Here is a 27,167-nt window from a genome sequence, read left to right on the forward strand (position 1 = left end):
TTTCTCCTCAGTTTTACTCAGTACCTCCTGAATAGTTATGCAATCTACACTAGAGATGGGTAGTTCGCAAACAAACGGGTGCAAAGGAACGGTTCACCAAAATGAACGAAAGGACCGAGGAATGAATTCTAAAGAACGAACGGTTCATAGTTCACTTCAGTCATGGCGGTTTACTTATAGTTCCCAGGAATGAGGAACGACCGGTTCGTAGTTCACTTCGCTCGTGGCAGTCTACTTATAGTTCCTGGGAACGAGGATCGATCGGTTCATAGTTCACTTCAGTCGCGGCGGTCTACTTATAGTTCCGGGGAACGAGGAACGATCAGTTCATAGTTCACTTCGGTTGCGGCGGTCTCTTTGGCAGTTCTCATTCCAGCTTCAGTCGCGTGCTCATCTCAGTCTTGCTCTCCCTTGGCCGCACTCATCGTTCTTCGCATGACCACCTGTCTCAGTTCCACTGCCGACTGCTCCTAGTTAGTTCAGTATCCAGTTGTTCATTTCATTCACTGCACTTGCCCATTTTACATGTGTTTCAAACTGCTCTTGCACCTGGTTCTGGCTATTCAGCGTCCACGACCGGTAATTTTATTGTTATGTAAATTACATAAAATTTATGTTGTATGTAATAGGTACGTCTTTTCAGGTAACGAAAGGACATATCAGCTCACTTTATTATATCGATGAACAGCAGAAGACATACTTATAACAAGGCAAGTTTTTTTTGTTATTCATATATTTTTTGGTTTCATCGACTTGATTTAGCAGCTAACTTTCAATAATTTGCTTAATTTTTAGTGTAAGAAAAGTCGTATTTTACGATTTTCGTGTATCTTTCATATACAAAACATTACATTTAGGAAGGCTCTAATTATTTTTAAGTTCGGTTGTTTCCAATTTGCATTACCTGCTAGTTTGGTTTCTTTGGGGTTGGGGGGGGGGGGGGGGGGGATGGTGGGTTGTGGGTCATTTTGGCTCAGTAGGAAAAGCGGTGCCTCTCCATTTGAAAAGATATAGATTGCCATAAAATCGTATTTACTTATTATCTCAAAAACATTTGTTCAGAAGGAGCTTTCAAACCAAAAACTTTATTACTGCGAACTTTATTATTATTATTATTATTATTATTATTATTATTATTATTATTATTATTACATGTTGCGTGAGATTTTCATGTTCTCTTCTCCAGCTCTCTACACATCGTCATCGATTGTTTCGCAATTGTTGCTTGCATTAGCTTGTTATTTCTTCACTACCTGTTTTCTGTTTGTTGTATCTGCTCGTAAAGGCAACACATCGTCCGTAATTGCTGAGCAGTCTGTACTCGCAGCCGGGGTTCCATGTACCACCCTATATTATTTCCCTGTGGTCAGCCACACAAGGCTACAGTTGGCTAAGCGAGAGGTTCTTCAGAATCACAGAAATTACTTCTAAAAAATGTGTAAGAACTCTCTTGGTGCCCTCCACCTTCAATCACCTACACTACTAGTTTTCAGTTTTTCATAAGAACCATATACCAAGCACAAATGAACGGTGAACGAGTAAATATGAACGGTTCACAAAAAAGAACGATCAGCAGTGAACTAGTTCCCAAGGATGAATGAGTTTGCCCATCTCTAATCTACACATATAATCTTCAGTGTTGTTCTGCAGCAGCATTTGTCAAAAGACTCTGTTCTCTTCTTGTCTAAACTGTTTATCGTCCATGATTCACTTCCATACATGCTATACTACAGACAAAAACCTTCAGAAAAGACTTCCTGACACTTAAATTTATATTCAGTGATAACAAATTTCTCTCATTCAGGAACACTTTTCTTACCATTGTGTATTCCTCTTATATGCATTACCTGGATGGTGGTGTGGAGTGAAACATGGCAGATACTAATCAAAACGAGACGGTTAGCAATGTCAGCAATCCAACAAGTTACTTATACTGTTTTCCACAGACTATAAGTGGACAGAGGGACTTGCTAGTCTTGTAGTTAAGTCCCTCTAAATCATCTTCATCATCTGTGGATAGCTGCAGTACTTGATGCTATCCTGCTCTTTTTCAGTATTTTGTCTGTAATTTGTCTCCAGTGTAGGCCTTCAGTGCTTACGTATGGTAGATACGACAGCTTGTAAGAGAAAAATCTTCCATGTTTCTTTTTTTTCCCCTACAGGCTGAACAGATGAGTGACAGCCAAGGTACAGCCAATGTAACTACAAGAACATACATTAACATCATGGAAGAACTGGCATCAGTAAACCCAGCTTACATATCACATTTGTCTGTAGCACAACAGCAGGTTGTTCTCCAGAAAATTGATTCTGCTGGGAGGAAACATTATCTATCGTTGTCAGGAATTGGAGAACCAAGTCCCCGAGTTTCTGCAGATCTACCTCAGCAGGCCCTGGCTGTTGTTCGTGCTAAGGTAACTGCATTAACAAAATAGTACAGAGTTAATTTTGCATCTAAAGTGATTGTGTAGGACTATGTATCTAAAAGTGCACTCATTTTGCACTTTCCATTGAAACATAAGAAGCCTTATAAACAAAAATAGTTCACTTTTAGAATCAACACAGAAAAAGAAAGTGGAAAATGGAGAATCAGTAGATATATTAAGCTTATCATATCATTATTTGGAAGTCAGTGGAATCAAACATGTACATTTAGGTGGATACAAGCAATAGACATGTTGTTATAGATCAGAAAAAATGAAAAGTAAAAAAAAGAGGAAGGTAGCATTATATGCAGTAATTGGTGTTAAGACCAAGGCCAAGCATCTTGGAGAAAATTTTATTCCACAATTTCTTGAATACTGTGCCACAAAAATGGATTTTGAATCACACCAGCTTGTTATACTGATAGTTTACAGGCTGTCAGCAGAAAACATGTTACATTCCCACGAAACAGTTGGGATGCTAGTGAGCCACTTAGATATGTCAGTAAACTCATTATTTGTGGGTCTTCAAAGTTAATTCTATGCCAAGTAGTAATTATCAAAGACACCAGATGTTGATGTATTTCCCATTGTAAAAAAAAAAAAAAAAAAAAAAAAAAAAAAAAAAAAAAAAAAAAAAACCAACTTAAAAAGGGTTGTGGGTCATAGGGCAAAATATTGACAGCTTGTTTTTAGGCTTACTATGTTTGGTGATTAAAACCAAAGTCAACAATAGATGTTTTATGGAACAGTGATGATCATATATTAAAAATAAAACACACGTGTTAGGATCGCTTCATGAATGATACAAATTGTATTCAGAAACAGTGACTTGCTCTAAATGTTTAGACCGAACACTGGGAAGAGATCTAAGAAGACAGTGTGCATGAAAAATTTAGCTCTTTCTTAAATATGTTCCTACAGAATTTTGAGCTCTATTTTTCTGTAGAGCAAATGAGGATTAAAATTAAACAGAAGCAATGACAAAGGATGGGTAACATTAGGGATTAAAGTACTTTGTGCCAGGAAGAGAGAGAGTTCTAGCTGAATCAGGAAAGAGGCCATAATAAGGTACTGACACTCCTTTTCCAGCAATATTACAAAGTACTCAACATATTACCAAAAAGTCAAGATAAATGTACTACACACACACACACACACACACACACACACACACACACACACACACACACACACACACACACACACAAAGAAAAAGAAAAAAAAAAGAATGAAGCAAAAATAGTCTGGGCCATTATTTCACAACAGTCAGATGAAAACAGCCAGAAAGGTGAAATTGATATCAAAGGCAATAGCTGTGGCAGACGTGATGACCCATTTAAATCATTGGTACTAAATTCAGTGATTAATTCTTCACAATTGCAGCATATATTGCACTTGCTAATATACATCAAAATATAGATGCACTATGTTATCCCAGCAGAAGCTTTTTAACCAACCTATATAATAGTTTTAATTTCACGGTACATAAAGAGATTACAAAAGTCATTGTGTCACCACAACACATTGATCCTTTTAATAATTTTATTCCTAGATACAGTGACTGTTACCTGTTCACAGCTGCCCGATTTTGACCACTGGCCATCCACAAATCTAATAGGGAGCATGTTGTAAAATCTTCTGTATCTATAAGTTGTGCTGTTACAATTAGTTATCTTTGGTAATTGACCATTCACTTTATACTTATTTCACAACAGACTTAAATATGCAGAAGGTATGTTTACTTATAAAAATGGAGGTAAGCAAATCACCTCTAATCATGTGCACATTTCATTCTTTCCAGTGTTTTATAAAATTTTTAAGGACATGGCCTACAGTAGGATGCTGATTCATTTTTCTGAACATAAGTTGTTTTTTGTCTTTGAGTCTGTCTTTTTAAGGATTTTGTACTGAAAAAGTCACATAGAACCTCACAAATGAAGTTCTGATGGAGCATCTCCTTTTCTTTTCTCTCTCCCCACCCCTTCCACAACATAAATCAGAGGATCCCTACAGCAACAATCAAAAGTGACCCTCTGATACTAGAAATAGACAATGGCACACACTACATCCGATGTTGTATGTAAAATTCATTTGGGTTATATAATTTAAGGGTTGAAGGTAACAAATTACTGTATAGCCTAGATGCTGAGTCATCAGAAGGCCCATAAAACACACACACACACACACACACACACACACACACACACACACACACACAAAATCTCTGTCTGTGGCTACAGTGTACTGTATGACTAAATTGTGCCAGCATGAGTGGCTGACATTGTCAAAGCTTCACCCACCATTGCTGCTGGTGGACTGAAGTGAGCTCGTGGCCACAGATGGTATCCACCTGGTGCACCAATGTCCAAGGGCTTTTTCGTGGCCATGTTCGGTGCAGTTCTCCTCTTGCTACCAGCAACGGTTGTTCACTGCAGCATGGAAATCCATTATCATAGAGCATAAGCAGCATTGAAGGTTGGAGCACGTGGAGAAATCAGTAGTGGCAAAATAAACACTGCGTGAGGCTGACCACATTGTAAAATTCACTGAAATGGTAATTTTGTCTATAGAGAAGAGCTATCGCACCAACCTGTTTAGAGAAGCTATAGAAATACACAAATATGAGAATAGCTTCAACAAGAAAGAAGAAAGCCTCCAGGTGAACGGATCCTGGATTCCTGTGCTGCAGTGAACGACCATCCAAGGTAGGAAGAGGAGAACTGCACTGGGAATGACCACAAAAAAGCCCTTGGACATTGACGTGCCAGGTACATATAATCTGCAGCTACGGGCTTCACTTCAGTCTGCCACCAGCAATGGAGGGTGAAGCTTTGACAAATCCAGCCACTTCAGGCTGGAGAAATGTCACAAAAATCATCAATCAAATGTCAACTGAAGAACCTGAGACAGGAGCCAACAGACAATTATTGTGCTGCCTGTCAGACAAAAGGAAGGCATTATTAATTTGTGGTCATTTTAACCATGTGATGCAGTTGTCTGCTGCTGTGGACAACTGTTAATGTTGCTTCATTGGCATTTTTAATCAGTCCCCTGAGGCTGCAAATGCACACATGGCACAGCACCAGCAGAGAATATCCACTGGAATGGACTGTGTGCATTTACAGCCTCAGACTTGATTAAGAATGCCAAAGAAGTGACATTAATGGCTGTCTGCTGTAGTGGGCAACTGCACCACAGGTATAATGTTAATTTTTGAAGAAACCTGGCAGAGAAAGTGATCTAGAGGTGCTGTTTGCCACTATAATTTAATATCCGTCATAGATTTCTCCACCAGAGTTGCTCAAGATAATGTACTCATACAACAAGCAGAAGTGAAAAAGATGCATGCCTGTCCTGAGGTAAATAGATTGTCAGATCATGATGCACAGTTAGCCACATTATATATCTTAGCTCCAAGTATGGTTTAGAAACACTTTTAAGAAAACAATGTGATTGATTAATGGCAAAACTTCTGAAGATTTCCTGTGTTGTACTTTACAATGAGTTTAATGCTAACTGTAAATTTAATGTATTTCTTAATGAACTTTTCTTCACTTTTGAAAGCATTATTCCTAAAAACATAATTAAATGTAATAATGGGAAGTCATTAAAAAAACCTTGGATCACTGCAGGTATCAGAAAAAAGAACATGTATAAAATAGCCAGAACAAGTAATGATCGAGAAATACTTTCCTATAATGAACTGTTCTGTAACGTATTAAGGAAAGATGTAAAAAATCCATGAGTGTCCACACCTTGTCTAAAATTAACAGACCAGCTAATAAAATCAAGTCAGTGTGGAATATTATGAAAAAGACGGGGGGGGGGGGGATGATGATAGATTATAGTATTTCTATTAAAGAGAACAAGAGCATTGTGAAAGATAGTTCACATATAGTAGGTATTTTTAATAATTATTTTTAAAAAGAAGACAACAAAATTGGTGCAAATACTGTAATTCAGAAGAGAAAGCAAAACAGCATAAAAGCAATTTAGAGGATATATAGTAAAATAAAAATTAATCTCACACCCCCATTTGAAATAAGGTAGATCATCACGACTCTCAAGAGGTGAAAGCTCATGTTGTTGTTGTGGTCTTCAGTCCTGAGACTGGTTTGATGCAGCTCTCCATGCTACTCTATCCTGTGCAAGCTTCTTCATCTCCCAGTACTTGCTGCAACCTACATCCTTCTGAATCTGCTTAGTGTATTCATCTCTTGGTCTCCCTCTACGATTCTTACCCTCCACGCTGCTCTCCAATGCTAAATTTGTGATCCCTTGATGTCTCAAAACATGTCCTACCAACCAGTCTCTTCTTTTTGTCAAGTTGTGCCACAAACTCCTCTTCTCCCCAATTCTATTCAATACCTCCTAATTAGTTATGTGATCTACCCATCTAATCTTCAGCATTCTTCTGTAGCACCACATTTCGAAAGCTTCTATTCTCTTCTTGTCCAAACTAGTTATTGTCCATGTTTCACTTCCATACATGGCTACACTCCATACAAATACTTTCAGAAACGACTTCCTGACCATTAAATCTATACTCGATGTTAACAAATTTCTCTTCTTCAGAAATGCTTTCCTTGCCATTGCCAGTCTACATTTTATATCCTCTCTACTTCGACCATCATTAGTTATTTTACTCCCTAAATAGCAAAACTCCTTTACTACTTTAAGTGTCTCATTTCCTAATCTAATTCCCTCAGCATCAGCCGATTTAATTTGACTACATTCCATTATCCTCGTTTTGCTTTTGTTGATGTTCATCTTATATACTCCTTTTAAGACACTGTCCATTCCGTTCAACTGCTCTTCCAAGTCCTTTGCTGTCTCTTACAGAATTACAATGTCATCGGCGAACCTCAAAGTTTTTTTTCTTCTCCGTGAATTTTAATACCTTCTCCAAATTTTTCATTTGTTTCCTTTACTGCTTGCTCAATATACAGATTGAATAACATCGGGGAGAGGCTACAACTCTGTCTCACTCCCTTCCCAACCACTGCTTCCCTTTCATGTCCCTCGACTCTTATAACTGCCATCTGGTTTCTGTACAAATTGTAAATAGCCTTTCGCTCCCTGTATTTTACCCCTGCCACCTTTAGAATATGAAAGAGAGTATTCCAGTCAACATTGTCAAAAGCTTTCTCTAAGTCTGCAAATGCTGGAAACGTAGGTTTGCCTTTTCTTAATCTTTCTTCTAAGATAAGTCGTAAGGTTAGTATTGCCTCACGTGTTCCAACATTTCTGCGGAATCCAAACTGATCTTCCACAAGGTCCGCTTCTACCAGTTTTTCCATTCGTCTGTAAAGAATTCGTGTTAGTATTTTGCAGCTGTGACTTATTAAACTGATAGTTCGGTAATTTTCACATCTGTAAACACCTGCTTTCTTTGGGATTGGAATTATTATATTCTTCTTGAAGTCTGAGGGTATTTCGCCTGTCTCATACATCTTGCTCACCAAATGGTAGAGTTTTGTCATGACTGGCTCTCCCAAGGCCGTCAGTAGTTCTAATGGAATGTTGTCTACTCCCGGGGCCTTGTTTCAACTCAGGTCTTTCAGTGCTCTGTCAAACTCTTCCCGCAGTATTGTATCTCCCATTTCATCTTCATCTGCATCCTCTTCCTTTTCCAGTACATCACCCTTGTATAAACCTTCTATATACTCCTTCCACCTTTCCGCCTTCCCTTCTTTGCTTAGAACTGGGTTTCCATCTGAGCTCTTGATATTCATACAAGTGGTTCTCTTAACTCCAAAGGTCTCTTTAATTTTCCTGTAGGCAGTATCTATCTTAGCCCTAGTGAGATAAGCCTCTACATCCTTACATTTGTCCTCTAGCCATGCCTGCTTAGCCATTTTGCACTTCCTGTCGATCTCATTTTTGAGAAGTTTGTATTCCTTTTTGCCTGCTCCATTTATTGCATTTTTATATTTTCTCCTTTCATCAATTAAATTCAATATTTCTTCTGTTACCCACGGATTTCTATTAGCCCTCGTCTTTTTACCTACTTTATCTTTTGCTGCCTTCACTATTTCATCCCTCAGAGCTACCCATTCTTCTTCTACTGTATTTCTTTCCTCCATTCCTGTCAATTGTTCCCTTATGCTCTCCCTGAAACACTGTACAACCTCTGGTTCTTTCAGTTTATCCAGGTCCCATCTCCTTAAATTAGCACCTTTTTGTAGTTTCTTCAGTTTTAATCTACAGTTCATAACCAATAGATTGTGGTCAGAGTCCACATCTGCCCCTGGAAATGTCTTACAATTTAAAACCTGATTCCTAAATCTCTGTCTAACCATTATATAATCTATCTGATACCTTTTAGTATCTCCAGGATTCTTCCATGTATACTACCTTCTTTTATGATTCTTAAACCAAGTATTAGCTATGATTAAGTTATGCTCTGTGCAAAATTCTACCAGGCGGCTTCCTCTTTCATTTCTTCCCCCCAATCCATATTCACCTACTATGTTTCCTTCTCTCCCTTTTCCTACTGACGAATTCCAGTCACCCATGACTATTAAATTTTCGTCTCCCTTCACTACCTGAATAATTTCTTTTATCTCATCATAGATTTCCTCAATTTCTTCATTATCTGCAGAGCTAGTTGGCATATAAACTTGTACTACTGTAGTAGGCGTGGGCTTTGTGTCTATCTTGGCCACAATAATGCGTTCACTATGCTGTTTGTAGTAGCTTGCCCGCACTCCTATTTTTTTATTCATTATTAAACCTACTCCTGCATTACCCCTATTTGATTTTGTATTTATAACCCTCTATTCACCTGACCAAAAGTCTTGTTCCTCCTGCCACCGAACTTCACTAATTCCCACTATATCTAACTTTAACCTATCCATTTCCCTTTTTAAATTTTCTAACCTACCTACCCGATTAAGGGATCTGACATTCCACACTCCGATCCATAGAATGCCAGTTCTCTTTCTCCTGATAACGACATCCTCTTGGGTAATCCCCGCCCGGAGATACGAATGGGGGACTATTTTACCTCCGGAATATTTTACCCAAGAGGACGACATCATCATTTAACCATACAATAAAGCTGCATGCCCGTGGGAAAGATTACGGCAGTAGTTTCCCCTTGCTTTCAGCTGTTCGTAGTACCAGCACAGCAAGGCCGTTTTGGTTAATGTTACAAGGCCAGATCAGTCAATCATCCAGACTGTTGCCCCTGCAACTACTGATAAGGCTGCTGCCCCTCTTCAGGAACCACACGTTTGTCTGGCCTCTCAATAGATACCCCTCCGTTGTGGTTGCACCTACGGTACGGCCATCTGTATCGCTGAGGCACGCAAGCCTCCCCACCAACGGCAAGGTCCATGGTTCATGGGGGGAGGGCAGATACCTTGTTTAGTTCTTATTCAAGAAACAGAATGAAGAAAGTTACCCTAGGCTGTTAGAGCAATAGAAAGAGGGATGCCTCATCATCTGCAAGGGGAGAAATTACAATGGGCATTCCCCCACAGAGAGGGATGCCACATAATCAGAATGGGGAGAAATTACAAGGGAGTCTCACAAAGTTTGATCATTGGGCCGCTACTGTTATTGCTTCATATTAATTTGATTTGACTCAGGATGCACAATTAGTTCTGTTTTATGCAGACTGTACAAGCATTGTTGTTAAACTGACCAAAGAAACATCAAAAGATAAAATAGTAAGTAATGTTTTTGTGAAAGTTACTGACTGATTTTGCACTAATGGCTAGCATTAAATGTTAAAAGAAAGAAAAAGAAAAGTAGCTTACCCGTTGTTGTACAGTGAAAAATATCCCACCTCCTATTAACCTCGTAAATCAACAAAAAATGATTAATGGGGCAGAAAATTCTAAGTTCTTAAGTGTCCATATTGATAAAAACTTAACTGGACAAACCATAGAGTATACTTGTAAAATGTTCAGGTTTGCCTGTTTTTGCCTTAAGAATAAATGTCTAGTTTGGGGATATAGAAGACAGTCACATAGTTTGCATGTTTTCATTTACTGATGCCTTATGGGATAATATTGTGGGGTAACTTCTCACTGAGTCTAAAAGTTTCCATCGCAAAAAAGAAAATAATTAGAAGTATGTGTGGGGTTCACTCATGTATTTCTTTTTGGCATATCTATAAGCAGCTATGAATGTTAATCACTGCCTCGCAGTACATTTATTCATTTATGAAATTTGTCATCAATAATCCATCTAAGTTTGTGACTGACAGAGGTATTCACAGGTGCAACACTAGAAGGAAAAATTATCTGCATTATTTTTGAATGTATCTAACTTTGGCACAGAAAGGGGGGAGATATGCAGCTACAAAATCTTTAACAATCCACTCAGTGAAATAAAATGTCTGTCATATTAGAAGTAGCGTTCTCAAATGTAGGTTAAGGAGGTTTCTCCATAAAAACTCCCATGCCACTGAGAAAATCTTGAATAGAAATAATTAGCCATTATTACTGGAAAAAAACTATAAATAGGTAGCATATATATTTTTTTCATCACACTCTCACCCCCCCCCCCCCCCCCTCCCCCCACACACACACACAGCACGTTTCAATGTTTTTGCATCAAACACCTTGTGGTGATAGACCACATCATGAAGAACAATTTTCATTAGAGACAAAAAGTTCACATACACTTCCCAAAGATTCTATGCTTCCTTTAGTATTCACCAGCTTTATGATGTTGAGATTTCACTGAACTAGTAGAGTCTACTAATCAGTTGTGCTGCATTCTATGTACTCCAGTAAAGTGATAGAGTAATTTTCAGCAAGAAAACCTTAAGAATAAGTGTCTCAAAGCAGGGAAAGAGATCTTTGAAGTGAATGGGAAAATTCCTGCAGTATTGGGTGTTAGAGCTGCACCTTTTTTAGATTGAAGTCAGCTGATAAGTATTCCTGCTTAAGGGAAGTTTCTCTAACAAAGGAACCACTTTTGGCAGAGCTTAGGTATCCGAGTAATGAGGGAATTAGTATATTTCATCAAAATATACAAGGTATTAAAGGTGAAGTTAGTGAACTGCTTATAGATGTTGACTCTGAAATTATTGGTATATCTGACCACTTCTTAAATAAGGAGATAATTCAGAGGCTTCCTTCACCAGGATACAGGTTGGCTGGCAGCTTTTCGAGGAGCTCTTTGCAGTGTGGGGGAGTAGCCATGCATGTGAAAAACGGCATCCCATTTGAGTCAATTGATATTTCAAAGTACTGCACTGAAAAGTTGTTTGAATGTTGTACAGGTGTGGTTAAATTTAATGGAGCTAAACTTCTAACTGTTGTTATTTAAAGATCCCCAGACTCTGATTTCACAACGTTTTTGCTAAAGCTAGAGGAGGTTCTTGGTTCACTTTATAGGAAATACAAAAAGTTAGTTATATGTGGCAACTTCAATATCAATTGTATAAGTGATTGCGCAAGGAAGAGGATACTAGTAGACCTTTTTAATTCATATAATCTTATGCAAACCGTATTCTTTCCAACGGGAGTGCAAGGGAACAGTAGAACAACCGTAGACAACATTTTTGTTCATTCCTCATTACTAGAAGGGCATTCTGTTAGCAAAAAGATGAATGGCCTTTCAGATCATGATGCACAAATTTTAACTCTAAAAGATTTTTGTGCTGCAACACGTGTTAAATATAGTCATCAGCTGTTTAGGAAAACTGATCCAGTTGCTGTAGAGACCTTTGTGAACCTTATCAAGGAACAAGAGTGGCTAGATGTTTATACCGCTGATACAGTAGACGATAAATATAATGCTTTTCTCAAGACTTTTCTCGTGCTCTTTGAAAGTTGCTTTTCGTTAGAACATTCAAAGCAGGGTACTAGCACAAACAGGCAGCCTGGGTGGCTGACTAGAGGGATAAGAATATCTTGTAGAACAACGTGGCAATTATATCAAAACATTAGAAACAGTCAAAATCTAAATGCAGCAGCCCATTACAAACAGTATTGTAAGGTGCTTAAAAATGTTATTAGGAAGGCAAAAAATATGTGGTATGCAGATAGAATAGCTAAGTCTCAGGATAAAATTAAAACCATGTGGTCAGTTGTAAAGGAAGTGGCTGGTCTGCAGAGACAGGTCGAGGATATAGAATCAGTACATAGTGGGAATGTCCGTGTTACTGATAAGTCGCATATATGTACAGTATTTAATAATCACTTTCTGAATATAGCAGGTGAACTAAATAGAAACCTAGTCCCAACAGGGAATCATATAGCGCTCTTAGAAAAAAGTGTTCCGAGACTGTTACCTGAAATTCTCCTCCATGATACTGACAAGAGGGAGATTGAGTCAATAATTAAATCGCTAAAGACCAAGAACTCTCATGGATATGACGGGGTATCTAGCAGGATACTGAAGTATTGTTCTATGTATGTTAGCCCAGTACTTAGTCTCTGTAACTTTTCCTTTAGGAGTGGTCGGTTTCCTGACCGATTCAAGTACTCGGTAGTGAAGCCACTTTATAAAAAGGGTGACATTGATAATGTTGACAATTTTAGACCTATTTCTATGCCATTGGTGTTTGCTAAAGTTATCGGGAAGGTTGTATATACAAGGTTACTGGAGCATTTAAATTCACATAATTTGCTGTCAAATGTTCAGTTTGGTTTTAGCAATGGTTTAACAACTGAAAATGCTATATTCTCTTTTCTCTGTGAGGTTTAGGACGGATTAAATAAAAGGTTGTGAACGCTAGGTGTTTTCTTTGATTGAACGAAGGCTTTTGACTGTGTTGACCACAAAATATTACTGCAGAAGTTGGACCATTATGGAGTAAGGGGATTAGCTTACAATTGGTTCACCTCTTACCTTAAGAACAGAAAGCAGAAGGTAATTCTCCGCAATATTGAGGGTGGTAGTGATGTTCAGTCCCAATGGGGCACTGTTAAGTGGGACGTTCCCCAAGGGTCGGTGCTGGGACCGCTGCTGTTTCTTATTTATATAAATGATATGCCTTCTAGTATTGCAGGTGAGTCAAAAATATTTCTGTTTGCTGATGACACCGGCTTGGTAGTGAAGGATCTTGTGTGTAATATTGAAACAGTATCAAATAATGTAGTTCATGAAATAAGTTCGTGGCTTGTGGAAAATAATTTGATGCTAAATCACAGTAAGACTCAGTTTTTACAGTTTCTAACTCACAATTCAACAAGAACCGGTATTTTGATAAGACAGAATGGGCATATTATAAGCGAGACGGAACAGTTCAAGTTCCTAGGCTTTCAGATAGATAGTAAGCTGTTGTGGAAAGCCCATGTCCTGGATCTTGTTCAGAAACTAAATGCTGTTTTATTTACCATTAGAACAGTATCTGAAATAAGTGACACTTCAACACGAAAAGTAGTCTACTTCGCATATTTTCATACACTTATGTCATATGGTATTATGTTTTGGAGTAATTCTTCTGATTCAAAAAGGGTATTCTTGGCTCAAAAACGGGCTGTTCGAGCTATATGTGGTGTAAGTTCGAGAACCTCTTGTTGACCCCTATTCAATAGTCTGGGAATTCTGACATTGCCCTCACAGTATATATTTTCTTTAATGTCGTTTGTTGTTAGCAATATTAGCCTATTCCCAAGAGTTTGCAGCTTTCACTCAGTTAATACTGGGCAGAAATCCAATCTGCATGTGGAATGCACTTGCTTGACACTTGTGCAGAAAGGAGTGCAGTATTCTGCTGCATCCATTTTCAATAAGCTACCACAAGAACTCAAAAATCTTAGCAGTAGCCCAAAAGCTTTTAAGTCTAAACTGAAGAGTTTCCCCATGACTCACTCCTTCTATTCTGTCGAGGAGCTCCTGGAAGAACTAAAAAACTAAGCAAATTCCAATGTTACATTGTTGATTTTCTTTATTTAAACTTACAACTTGTCACCTGAATATGTTTTTTTGTATTTCATTTTATCTGTTTCTAATATCGTGTTATAATTTCATGTATTGATTCGTTCCATGACCATGGAGACTTCTCCTTAATTTGGACCCACGGAACAATAAATAAATAAAACAAAAACTAATCACTTACTTCAATTTTGCTGTGCCTACCCACTCTCATATGGAACAGATGACTGAACTATAGGCAACACTCAAAGCATACACACACTATAGATTGCCAATACCTTGTGAGCTCTCAGGGGCAAAACCAGTACAAAAGGGTGTCTAGCACTGTTGGGCAGCATCAGAGAACATTTTGTCTCGAATGAATGTTGTTCCCCATAATGTGATCTATCAGCCCTAGAGGTTTGATGCAAATACTTTGAAACGTAAACACTGTGTGTGTGTGTGTGTGTGTTTCTGTCTTTGTTATTCCACAACATCATGTTTATCAGGAATGCGTCCATGGAACAAGCAGCTAACTGACTCACTAACAGTAACTAACTTTGCTGGAAGTTTTTTTTTTTTTTTTTTTTTTTTGCTTTTTTTTTGCAGGGTCCATCTGTGGGATCAATGTACAGAGTATTTTGTCAACAAGTGGCTTCTCTTCAAAGGTTCTGGACAGTCATGCAAGAGGTTGATTCTTCTTGTTGGGTCATAGATCCTGAAGAACCAAACCTACGTGATACTGCTCGAAGGATCATCATTGGTAATGTTTCGTTTATGTACATTAATATGTTCACATAGTTGAAAGTCCAGCAGGAAAGAGGCAAGGTATCTCTTTCAACATCATGGAGCAAAATATACTCTGCAGCTGTCGCCTTCTTCCTTTCTACCTCCCCTCCCCCCCACCCACCCTGTCCCCCAGATTTCTTTTGTTACTTCTGCAGGAATCTAATTTCATCTGCATCTATACTCTGAATCACTATGATTTGTCATACACTGGAATGAGATTATCTGCAGTGGAAGAGAAGAATATGAAGGGCAGAAAATAAGAAAGAGAGAGAGAGAGAGAGAGAGAGAGAGAGAGAGAGAGAGTCCTTTCACTTTGTCCATGATGAGGAAAGGGACACTTTGTCTCATGTCAGCTGGACATTCATCATACTTATTTCATTGATGAAGAATATATACTACAATATTCATAATCCCATCCCAGAAAACTATGAGTGTAGTGAATTCATTAACTGGTATAGATGTCATGAATAGAGAGACTTTTTAAATTAACAACAGAATATTCTGATAACAACTTCTTGCTCCAGAGCTCAATTTTTAAGAAATGTCATGCAACGAAATAAACATTATGTATTGGCATGTACAAATGCTTCATGGCCTTTTTGATACACATTTATGAACAAGTTGGGACAGAATAAGAGTACACATTTGCCATTAATCAAAAATATGGACATGTGGATAAAAAGTGGACAAATCAGAATAAAGCAACTAGTTGTTTCCACAGACAAAACAAAACAAAACAAAACAGAATCTAGAGGTTAGAGAAAGGTTTTGGAAAGCAATCAGATTAATGAAAAGGACATTTACTGCTTAGATAAGTGTCAAGCACACAACATTACCCAGATTAGAGCTTGTTCAGGAGGGACAATGCTTACTGCATCCATACTGTTTTAAAAGCTATGCATGCTACTGGATACAGCTAAACACAATACACATTGGCAAACTACTTGTGGAACATTTATCTCACCCCAGTTGTATTACACTTGCTCACACATGAAGGACTCTGCCTTGAGTCAGTATCAAATCTTTTAAAGTGTTAATACTCCTAACAAGTCCTTCAGCAGAAACAAATTTTTGTTTAGACAACTATATTGATATTGGATTCTGACATGTATGTCACCGAATTGATTTCCAGTGAAAAGACTTGTACCAGGCCATTGAGTCACAGGAAATTATTATTATTATGACAGATCAGTAACAGGTAGTTCCTGTCAAGTTCAATATTATTTATGCTGTTGAGAGAAGGCCTTCACATTGAAACATCAACATCCTGATAAGTTGTTGGTGGTCTGGAGTAGGTTTTCCCACCACTCTTGTTGTGCTTTGATACCAATTATGATTATGTGACTAGAACCATATTTTTAATGCTATTCTCTCTTAAAAAGTAAGTTAGAAAATTTAAGGAATCTCAAGCTCAATATACGGGGTCTCTCTAAAAAGTATCCAACCTTTAATTTTCCCACTCAAGAAAGAGGAAGAGAGAGGAAAGCTTGGTGCCACTGTACACAGTACCATATACTCTAATCTAAGCCACACTTGAAAAGTGAGACTCAAAATCAAGGGAAAAAGTTTTCCCGAATCTAAGCCGCACCTGAAATTTGAGACTCGAAATTCAAGGGGAGAGAACAGTTTTAGACCACACTTCCAAATCGAAATAAAGTTGATCCATTGTAACATGAGACACAATTAGGTCGAATGGATGAGATACAGCTACAATAGTTTGGTTCGAGTCACCAGCTTAGCAGTTACGCTTTACCAGGTGGCCATTGCTATGTGTCAGGCGGTCCGTCCATATTTATACTGGTACCCGTCCTTTTTTAAGTGCTTCGTCTGTTTTGAATTGATTGCTTATTTTGCTTTGTTCTGATAAATGCCGTTCTCTTTGTTATAGATGTTTACATCACTCTAAGCTGAAAATGCATTATTGTATTGTGTCATGCATTGTTTGATAATGATGAACAAGAACCAAATAATAGACTGCGTGTGATAGAAAATGTTCTGAGCGAGAGTTTAGCGGAAAATTTTTCTCTGTTTGAAAATCTTTGCTGACACCTGTTTAGTACATTACATTCTGCACAGAAATTAGTCATCTTAGATTTAAAAATCTAGTCAGTTGCCATGCTTCATTTTTGGCTGTATCACTATTCACCATAAGAATAATACGAATATAAACATGACATGATATGTATATTCTTCCGCATTTGCTGTTGTCTCACTCTACTTTTGTAGTTATTAGACAGACAGGATTTAAATGAGATAGCGGCAAACACGAAAGAATACATGGCATAATGTTTACATTCGTATTATTCTTATGGTGAAGAGAATACTGCGTGTGATTTATGATTCATAAAAGTTCCTATTAGCAACCCTCTCTTGTCACAGGTAGGAAAAAATTCAGAATGTAGAGTTGGCCATATTGACATACATCCCAAACAGTCTTGCCAGTCGGATTTTCGTAGTAAATTTTTAGTGATGACTTCAAATGCCGAGCGTGTTGTCGTTGTTGTCTTCAGTCCGTAGACTGGTTTGATGCAGCTCTCCATGATTTACTATCCTGTGCAGTGCAGAGTAGCAACACTTATAAAATAACAATGTAAATAACTTAGAAATTAAACGCTGAAATTTAAAACATTATTTTATAAGGTTTGTAATACATCTTATACGAAATGTTTAAAATATCAGTCATGATACTGAATCACTATCACTTGATTCTTTGTTTCTCATTTCTTCATACAGAGCATCGTCCTTCGTACCATCTAGTGCATTGTATATCGAACATTTTTTAAATGCTTGTTGCAGAGTCTGATTTGGAACACACTTCCATGTATCATAAATCCAATGCCACACTTTCGTCAAACTTGCTGGTGTCAGTTGTCTGTCGCTTTTCATAATCCAGTCTGTGTACATGCGTTTAAAGTTGTCCTTAAATGGTTTATTCAAACAGACATCAAATAGTTGCAGAATTGACGTCATCCCGCCTGGAATTATTGCCAAGTCCATTTTGCTTTCCTCTAATTTTCGTTTTACTGCAGGTGTTTTATGGCCTGTGTACACATCTAATACCAACAGTCTGCGTAAACCAAGCATTGCACCAGAACGATTATTCCACACATGCCTAATCCATTCCAGCACCATGTCCCCCGAAAACCACCTAGCTTCGTTTGCTTGTACAATTACAGTTTTTGGAAGCACTTCCATTTTTGGTGAAGTCTTTCCCTTGAAAACTATGAATGGGGGTAACACATGTCCATCTGCTGTGCGAGCAAGCATGGCGGACATCTGCTGTTTTTCACCCCCTGATGTAAGAAGACTTATGTCTTTCTTTCCTTTGGTGTCAACCGTATAATTTGACGGCATGTCAAAATATATGGAAGTTTGGTCAGCATTTCCTATTTGACTAAGAAGATATTGCTTTTCTGTGCGCCGTCTAATTCTGAAACGCATTTTTCGGCAGCTTCCGTGCAACTAAGTTTGCCTCCGAAGTGAAAAACGCCAGCCCTTTATAAACAGATCAATCCAGCTGTGACGAGCCTTAAAATTTAAGGGGACCCGGAACGTCCTATACCTCCAATGTTAAATGTAAGGAACTATTAACACCAGAATGATGAAACTTTTACAGTATAATATAATGTATACTTAATACCATGTACCATATCGATTTTAATTTATTGGTGTTTTTTGGGAAGATATTAATTATTTTGTTACTGAAAATAATTAACACATTTTTTGGCATAGTATCTTTGAAATAAAATCAGTTATCAATTATGTATCGCAAAAAGGCTATGATACAAGGTGTATATTGGCACTGCTTACATTCCTTGAAAATTTTGTCTTTATCTCTAATAGTTTAGCAGAAAATGTTCCTTATATGGCAAAAAAAAGTGAACTTGTGGTAAACGAGTTTCAAAGCTTCACTAACATTTTAGTGGAGTCCAGCACCATAAGAGGGGTTTTCACTGTCACTAGACATCCCCTCCATCTAGCCTTCTTTTCACACCTTTCATTCTTTGTCTGGCTTGTCTCTCAAACTCCTTTTCTTTCCTTTCAAAATCCCGTTTCCTTTCATTGTCTATCGACATCATTGCACTCGCCATGTACTTTCCAGGCGTCACATCCAACTTCTGCAGCACATTGCACTTTATAATGTTACCTTTGTTGTACGTAACAATGGCATCATATACTCCAAAACGAAGAGAATGAATTTCCACACACACATTTTTTGGGATTCTGGTTGGTCCAATTACCGTATTTACTCGAATCTAAGCTGCACCTGAAAAATCAGACTTGAAATCGAGGAAAAAAATTTTTCCCGAATCTAAGCCGCACCTAGAATTTGAGACTCGAAATTCAAGGGGAGAGAAAAGCTTTAGGCCGCACCACCAAATTGAAACAAAGTGGTCCATTGTAATATGAGACACAATTTATGTTGAATGAATGACGATACAGTTACAATAGTTTGGTTCGAGTCGTAAGCTTAGCAATTAAGCTTTACCAGGTAGCCATTGCTATGCGTCTGGCGCTCCGCCCGTGTTTATATGGGTACCCTTCCTTTTGCACGTGCTTCGTCTGGTTTGAATTTAGTGCTTATTTTTCTTTGATCTGATAAGTGCCGTTCTTTTTGTTATAGGTGTTTACGTCACTCTAAGCTGAAAATGCATTACTGTACTGTGTCATGCATTGTTTGTCGCATTCTGATAATGAGTGTTTACGACCTGTCGCCGCTCGCGGCATGGCTTGCTTTTGTGCATGCTACCGCCACTTACAATTAAAAAAGAAAGAGAGAGAGAGAGAGAGAGAGAGAGAGAGAGAGAGAGAGGAATCATCTCATTAGCGAAACAATGGCATGAGACTGCTATTTGTTGTTATTTACACTGCTGCTTTCTTTGATTATGATCAACAAGAACCAAATAATAGACAGCGTATGATAGAAGATGTTCTGAACTAGAGTTTAGCGAAAAATTTTCTCCATTTGAAAATCTTTGCAGACGCCTCTTTAGTACATTATATCCTTCACTGAAATTAGAGTCATCTTAGATTTAAAAATCTAGTCAATTGCTGTGCTTCATTTCTGTCTGATCACTATTAGGCATAAGAATAATACAAATATAAACATGACATGGTATGTATATTCTTCTGCGTTTGCTGTTGTCTCACTCTAGTTTCGTAGTTTATTAGGCTGACAGGATTTAAATGAGTTAGCAGCAAACACGAAAGAATACATGCCAAAATGTTTATATTCGTATTAGTCTTATGGTGAAGAGAATACTGTATGCGATTCACAATTCATAAAAGTTCCTATAAGGGACCATCTCTTCTCACAGGTAGGAAAAAATTCAGAACTTAGAGTTGACCATATTGACAAACATCCCAAACCGTCTTGCCAGTCAGATTTTCGTAGTCCATCGAAATGCTGCTACATCCGAAGATGAACAATACGGAATTTGTATTTACTTCATTGGATAATGTATGAAAATGCAGTGATCAAAACTCGAGGTGGAGAAAAAAGCTCGTCTTCCAACCCCCCCCCCCCCCCCCCCCCCCCCCGGTTGTGTTTTTTTTTTTTTTTTTCCCTCTCTCTCCTGGCACACAGGTTTTGGCACCAGTATTTAGATATGGCGGCACTTACCAACTCGATTCTAAGCCGCAGAGGGTTTTTTGGATTACAAAAACTGGAAAAAAGTGCGCCTTAGATTTGAGTAAATACGGTACATTATTCACACTCTCATTTTGATTTTGTGTACGTCCATGGAGACATTTCTTCAAAAGTTCAGTTGCAGAAAGATCTCTGAAAATTGGTTTTATAGCCTTCATGGCAGTTTCTGGTAGACTGTGATGATGATTGTACTTGCACCGGGAATTGGGTCCCTGTGGGCATAGTCCATGTAGTGGTTCCTCGTCAGTCGGTAAGGTGTGGTAGTAAAGTGCCATTACAGCCTTTTCATTGCATCAACACTGTGAGTATTTTGTCTTATTGCCAGTCCATAATCTCTCTGCAATCTGTTGATTACCTCATCTGTCAATCATTTAGCTCCACCCAAAGGTTTTCCATCACTGAGTACTTGGTCTTTCATTGTGGTCTTCAGTCGACACAGCCTTGTTCTCATATGTTTCTGAACATGACCTGTGCACTCCTGTTTATTAATGGTAACATTATTTCCATAAGGTTTCAGTTCAGATACAACAGCAAAAAACTTCGAATCACCATCACCCAGGAACTGTAGGTATCTGACCTTGTACCACAGAAGAGAGCGACTGAAAATGTCTTTCACACCGGAAACTTCCATGGCCCCACTAGACCCACTGTAATTCCTTCGACAGTTTTCTGCATGCTCATCCTTCACTCTTTTAGGACACCTACAGTGCTTGGATTTAATTACAACATCTATAACTTCTGTAGTATCAGCACTTGTTGCCGTTATTGTCCATTATGTGAAGTGTGCCCACACTTCTGCCACGTACCATCTATCCCGACAGTAAGTTCCCGAGGATTCTGAACATCTGGAATTTCTTCATTCACCACCACAGCCTCCTCCACTGCTTCTTTCATGGATTCTTGGGCAATATCTTCAACACAGGATCCAACAACCGAGTTATGTTTTGAGAATTTCATTGGTGGTCGTGGTAGATTCATTACATCACAAAACATTTGAAAAGCAGGGTATCCCTTACCGATTGACCTTAGAGCATAAACACATCTAATCTTTACACCATAGTATTATCAGTTTCACCTTGGCCTATTTCGACATATTCTGAGTTCCAAAATAAAACACTGTAATGACAACTAGTACGAGGTGCATTCAAGTTCTAAGGCCTCAGATTTTTTTTCTCCAGACTGGAAAGAGATAGAAACATGCACATTGTTTTAAAATGAGGCCGCGTTCATTGTCAATACGTCTCAGAGATGGCAGCACCGTATGGAAGATGGAATTTTACCGCCAGCGTCGAAAATTAGAACTGTTTTAAATACTTAAAATGGCGATGTTTTCCTTACTTGAACAGCATGCAATCATTCGTTTTCTGAATTTGCGTGGTGTGAAACCAATTGAAATTCATCGACAGTTGAAGGAGACATGTAGTGATGGAGTTATGGATGTGTCGAAAATGCGTTCATGGATGCGGCAGTTTAATGAAGACAGAACATCATGTGACAACAAACTGAAACAACCTCGGGCTCGCACAAGCCGGTCTGACGACATGATCAAGAAAGTGGAGAGAATTGTTTTGGGGGATCGCCAAATGACTGTTGAACAGATCGCCTCCAGAGTTGGCACTTCTGTGGGTTCTGTGCACACAATCCTGCATGACGACCTGAAAATGCGAAAAGTGTCATCCAGGTGGGTGCCACAAATGCTGACGGACGACCACATGGCTGCCCTTGTGGCATGTTGCCAAGCAATGTTGTCGTGCAATGACAGCATGAATGGGACTTTCTTTTCGTCGGTTGTGACAATGGATGAGACGTGGATGCCATTTTTCAGTCCAGAAACAAAGCGTCAGTCAGCTCAATGGAAGCACACAGATTCACCGCCACCAAAAAAATTTCGGGTAACCGTCAGTGCTGAAAAAATGATGGTGTCTATGTTCTGGGACAGCGAGGGCGTAATCCTTACCCATTGCTTTCCATAGGGCACTACGGTAACAGGTGCATGCTACGAAAATGTTTTGAAGATCAAATTCCTTCCTGCACTGCAACAAAAACATCCGGGAAGGGCTGCGCGTGTGCTGTTTCACCAAGACAACGCACCCGCACACCGAGCTAACGTTACACGACAGTTTCTTCGTGATAACAACTTTGAAGTGATTCCTCATACTCCCTACTCACCTGACCTGGCTCCTAGTGACTTTTGGCTTTTTCCAACAATGAAAGACACTCTCCGTGGCCACACATTCACCAGCCGTGCTGCTATTGCGTCAGCGATTTTCCAGTGGTCAAAACAGACTCCTAAAGAAGCCTTCGCCGCTGCCATGGAATCATGGCTTCAGCGTTGTGAAAAATGTGTACGTCTGCAGGGCAATTACATCGAGAAGTAAAGCCAGTTTCATTGATTTCGGGTGAGTAGTTAATTAGAAAAAAAAATCGGAGGCCTTAGAACTTGAATGCACCTCGTACAATGGAGACAGATTTCTGCTGCAAGTCCTAATGTCGCTTGACATTTACTAACATACTCAATTTGCAACATTCCTTACACAGTACTGAACTCTGTCACCTTTGAGAGCAATGAAATGTTAATTATTTCATTCACATTATCCTCACTACACTTCTCCAATAAACTGCAGTATTTTTCAGTTGATTCATGCAACTTCTTGCTTGTGCTAGAGACAGGAGTAGATTTCACTTCATGAATAACCTCACTATTTTCAGAATCATTTCCCAAGGTCAGAGAAATTGTCACAGTTCCACTAGTGCACCTCGGAGGAGGCATATTTGATAAGTTCCAGTTACACAACAGAAATACAACACAAATCGTGCAATAACCATCAAATGCTCAGTGTAAACAACAGTATCCAAAGACTGCAATACGCAGACAAAACAATTGCCTATCAAATCGTGTTGCCAACATAATATAAAGTCTTTGGAAAGACCGGATGTTTTGAAAAACGGTGTTTTCAATGAACATGTATCCACGGAAATTCAATGTCGCGACATGCCCTCTACAGCACATTATTGAAAATAATATTTTCAATACTTGGAGTTGAGCTACAGGTAAGATTAATATGTCATTTTAAAGAGGAAGATCTGTAGTATTTTATTTCACAATAAACTGAAAACCCAAAATTTCATCATTTTTAGGTTCCGGGTTTCCTTAAGATTTTTTGCTCTCTAGCAATTTCATGTGCCTTAATTTTTAAAATTTCGGCATTCACAGGCAGGAATTTCTGACGCTGTTCCTTAACAAATTCATTTAAAATCACTTATAGTGCATGATATCGGCCACACTTTGGCCCACTAAATGCTTTCCTTCTGCTTGAACATTCAGCAGTCACCTATCACCTGACGTTTCTCTCATCAATCCCATATCGCAGTCCTGCAGCATGATTAGAACATTGTTCCGCAAAAGAAATAACACCCCTCTTGAATTTGGCACTATAATGAAAGCGCTACATAATGGTTCACGAACACAAAATTCCACAAAGCAATAGGTGCCGCTACGTGAAATCTTAATGAGCCCCAGCGTAGCAACTCGTGCAACAATCATGAAGCCTTGGGCATTGTTGGTATTTTTGTGTAAAGAAATTATTTTTGTTGCTACGAATATTTGAAAGGCTGCTACATTTGAAGATATGGAATTTCTGTTTACTTCGTTGGATAATAATGAAAATGCAGTGGTTGAACTTCGAGGCAGAGAAAAAAGCTAATCTTCTACCCCCTTTATATCACTTTTGCAACCCAAGGTTGCTTCATCAGGAAAGAGGGAAGGAGAGGGAAACACGAAAGGATGTGGGTTTCAAGGGAGAGGGTGAGGAGTCATTCCAATCCCGGGAGCGGAAAGACTTACCTTAGGGGGAGAAAGGGACAGGTATACACTCGCGCGCACACATACATATCCATCCGCACATATACAGACACAAGCAGACATATGTAAAGGCTAAGAGTTTGGGCAGAGATATCAGTCGAGGCGGAAGTACAGAGGCAAAGATGTTGTTGAGTGACAAGTGATGTACGAGGGGCGGCAACTTGAAATTGGCAGAGGTTGAGGCCTGGGAAGACAGGACATATCGAAGGGCAAGTTCCCATCTCCGGAGTTCTGATAGGTTGGTGTCAGCGGGAAGTATCCAGATAACCTGGACGGTGTAACACTGTGCCAAGATGTGCTGGCCATGCACCAAGGCATATTTAGCCACAGGGTGATCCTCATTACCAACAAACACTGTGTGCCTGTGTCCGTTCATGCGAATGGACAGTTTGTTGCTAGTCATTCCCACATAGAAGGCTTCACAGTGTAGGCAGGTCAGTTGGTAAATCACGTGGGTGCTTTCACACGTGGCTCTGCCTTTGATCCTATACACCTTCTGGGTTACAGGACTGGATTAGGTAGTGGTGGTGGGAGGGTACATGGGACAGGTTTTACACTGGGGGCGGTTACAGGGGTAGGAGCAAAGAGGGTAGGGAAGGTGGTTTGGGTATTTCATAGGGATGAACCATGATGTTACGAAGGTTAGGTGGATGGCAGAAAGACACTCTTGGTGGAGTGGGGAGGATTTCATGAGGGATGGATCTCATTTCAGGGCAGGATTTGAGGAACTCGTATCCATGCTGGAAAGCCACATTCAGAGTCTGATCCAGTCCCGGAAAGTATCCTGTCACAAGTGGGGCACTTTTGGGGTTCTTCTTTGGTAGGTTCTGGGTTTCAGGGGATGAGGAAGTGACTCTGGTTATTTGCTTCTATACCAGGTTGGGAGGGTAGTTGCGGGATGCGAAAGCTGTTTTCAGGTTGTTGGTGTAATGGTTCAGGGATTTGGGATTGGAGCAGATTCATATGCCACGAAGACCTAAGCTGTAGGGAAGGAACCGTTTGATATGGAATGGGTGGCAGCTGTCATAATGGAGGTACTGTTGCTTGTTGGTGGGTTTGATGTGGACGGATGTGTGAGGCTGGCCATTGGACAGATGGAGGTCAATGTCGAGGAAAGTGGCGTGGGATTTAGAGGAGGATCAGGTGAATCTGATGGAACTAAAGGAGTTGAGGTTGGAGAGGAATTTCTGGAGTTCTTCTTCACTGTGAGTCCAGATCATGAAGATGTCATCAATAAATCTGTACCAAACTTTGGGTTGGCAGGCCTGGGTAACCAAGAAGGCTTCCTCTAAGCAACCCATAAATAGGTTGGCGTACGAGGGGGGCCATCCTGGTACCCATGGCTGTTCCCTTTAATTGTTGGTATGTCTGACCTTCAAAAGTGAAGACGTTGTGAGTTAGGATGAAGCTGGCTAAGGTGATCGGCGTGAAAGGAAGTGCTCCATCGCAGCGAGGCCCTGGACATTTGGGATATTTGTGTATAGGGAAGTGGCATCAATGGTTACAAGGATGGTTTCTGGGGGTAACATTATTGGGTAAGGATTCCAGGCATTCGAGGAAGTGGCTGGTGTCTTTGATGAAGGGTGGGAGACTGCATGTAATGGGTTGAGGGTGTTGATCTACGTAGGCAGAGATACGTTCTGCGGGGGCTTGGTAACCAGCTACGATGTGGTGTCCGGGATGTTTGGGTTTGTGAATTTTAGGAAGTTGGTAGAAGGTAGGGGTGCAGGGTGTTGGTGGGGTCAGGAGGTTGATGGGAGTCAGGTGAAAGATTTTGTAGGGGGCCTAAGGTTCTGAGGATTCCTTGAAGCTCTGCCTGGACATCAGGAATGGGATTACCTTGGCAAACTTTGTATGTAGTGAAACTTCCTGGCAGATTAAAACTGTGTGCCTGACCGAGACTCGAACTCAGGACCTTTGCCTTTCGCGGGCAAGTGCTCTACCATAAAATATTGGAGCTTAATCTGGCTCGCGCGAAGGCATGTTTGCGGAGGGAATGTAAATCAAGTTAATGGGGTCGTTGTGGGGATGTTGTAAGGGTGACATGGTATTAGAAGGTGGAAAGTGTAACATGAGGATTAAGTGAAAATAAAACAGATATGGGGAGAGATAAAGGTGAAGTAGAAATTAACTGGAGTTCTGGTGTGAATAAAGTCGAAAAAGTGTTGGTTTAAGCTGAGCTATGTTGATCCTGTTGTGAACTTAGGTTGGTAAACAACAATGTGTACAAAGGTTAGGTAGTTGTGTTGCCTCCAAAACACGTTTAAGGGTGGAGAAATACGGGTAAATTTTGAAAAAAACTGTGTGATAATGTATTAAAAGGACTGGTTATGTGGTGGCAGATTATGAAACTGAGGCTAACAGTTGTCTGATGAAAAAGCAATAACGTTAAAACCTGTGGGAAGCTGCTAAAAAATGATCGGTTATGCGGGAAAAACAAGAATGGAAATAAAACGAAAGTTGTTAGAACTAGCTGAAATGGTTGTTAAATAGGTGAAAGTAACTGGAGCTGTGAAATAATATTCACGAGGTTAAACAAGAATTGCTTATAAACTGGGAATGGTGGATTTTATAGCAGTGGTAGTGATGAACGGGTTAAAAAAAGTTTTGTTATGGT

The 27,167-nt window shown here is 39.4% G+C and overlaps 1 protein-coding gene across 3 annotated transcripts in view; it reads left to right on the forward strand.

Moving 5' to 3' along the window:
- LOC126284866 (E3 ubiquitin-protein ligase FANCL-like) overlaps window positions 1–27,167 on the forward strand; it is a 215,556-nt gene that overhangs the window by 29,319 nt on the left and 159,070 nt on the right. For all 3 annotated transcript variants that reach the window (XM_049984104.1, XM_049984103.1, XM_049984102.1), the window contains exons 4-5: window positions 2,163–2,414; window positions 14,859–15,012. In XM_049984104.1, the coding sequence (XP_049840061.1) occupies window positions 2,163–2,414; window positions 14,859–15,012 (406 nt within the window). The remainder of the gene's footprint in view (window positions 1–2,162; window positions 2,415–14,858; window positions 15,013–27,167) is intronic.

Source organism: Schistocerca gregaria, chromosome 8 (assembly GCF_023897955.1).
Source record: "Schistocerca gregaria isolate iqSchGreg1 chromosome 8, iqSchGreg1.2, whole genome shotgun sequence".
Classification (NCBI taxonomy): Eukaryota; Metazoa; Arthropoda; class Insecta; order Orthoptera; family Acrididae; genus Schistocerca; species Schistocerca gregaria.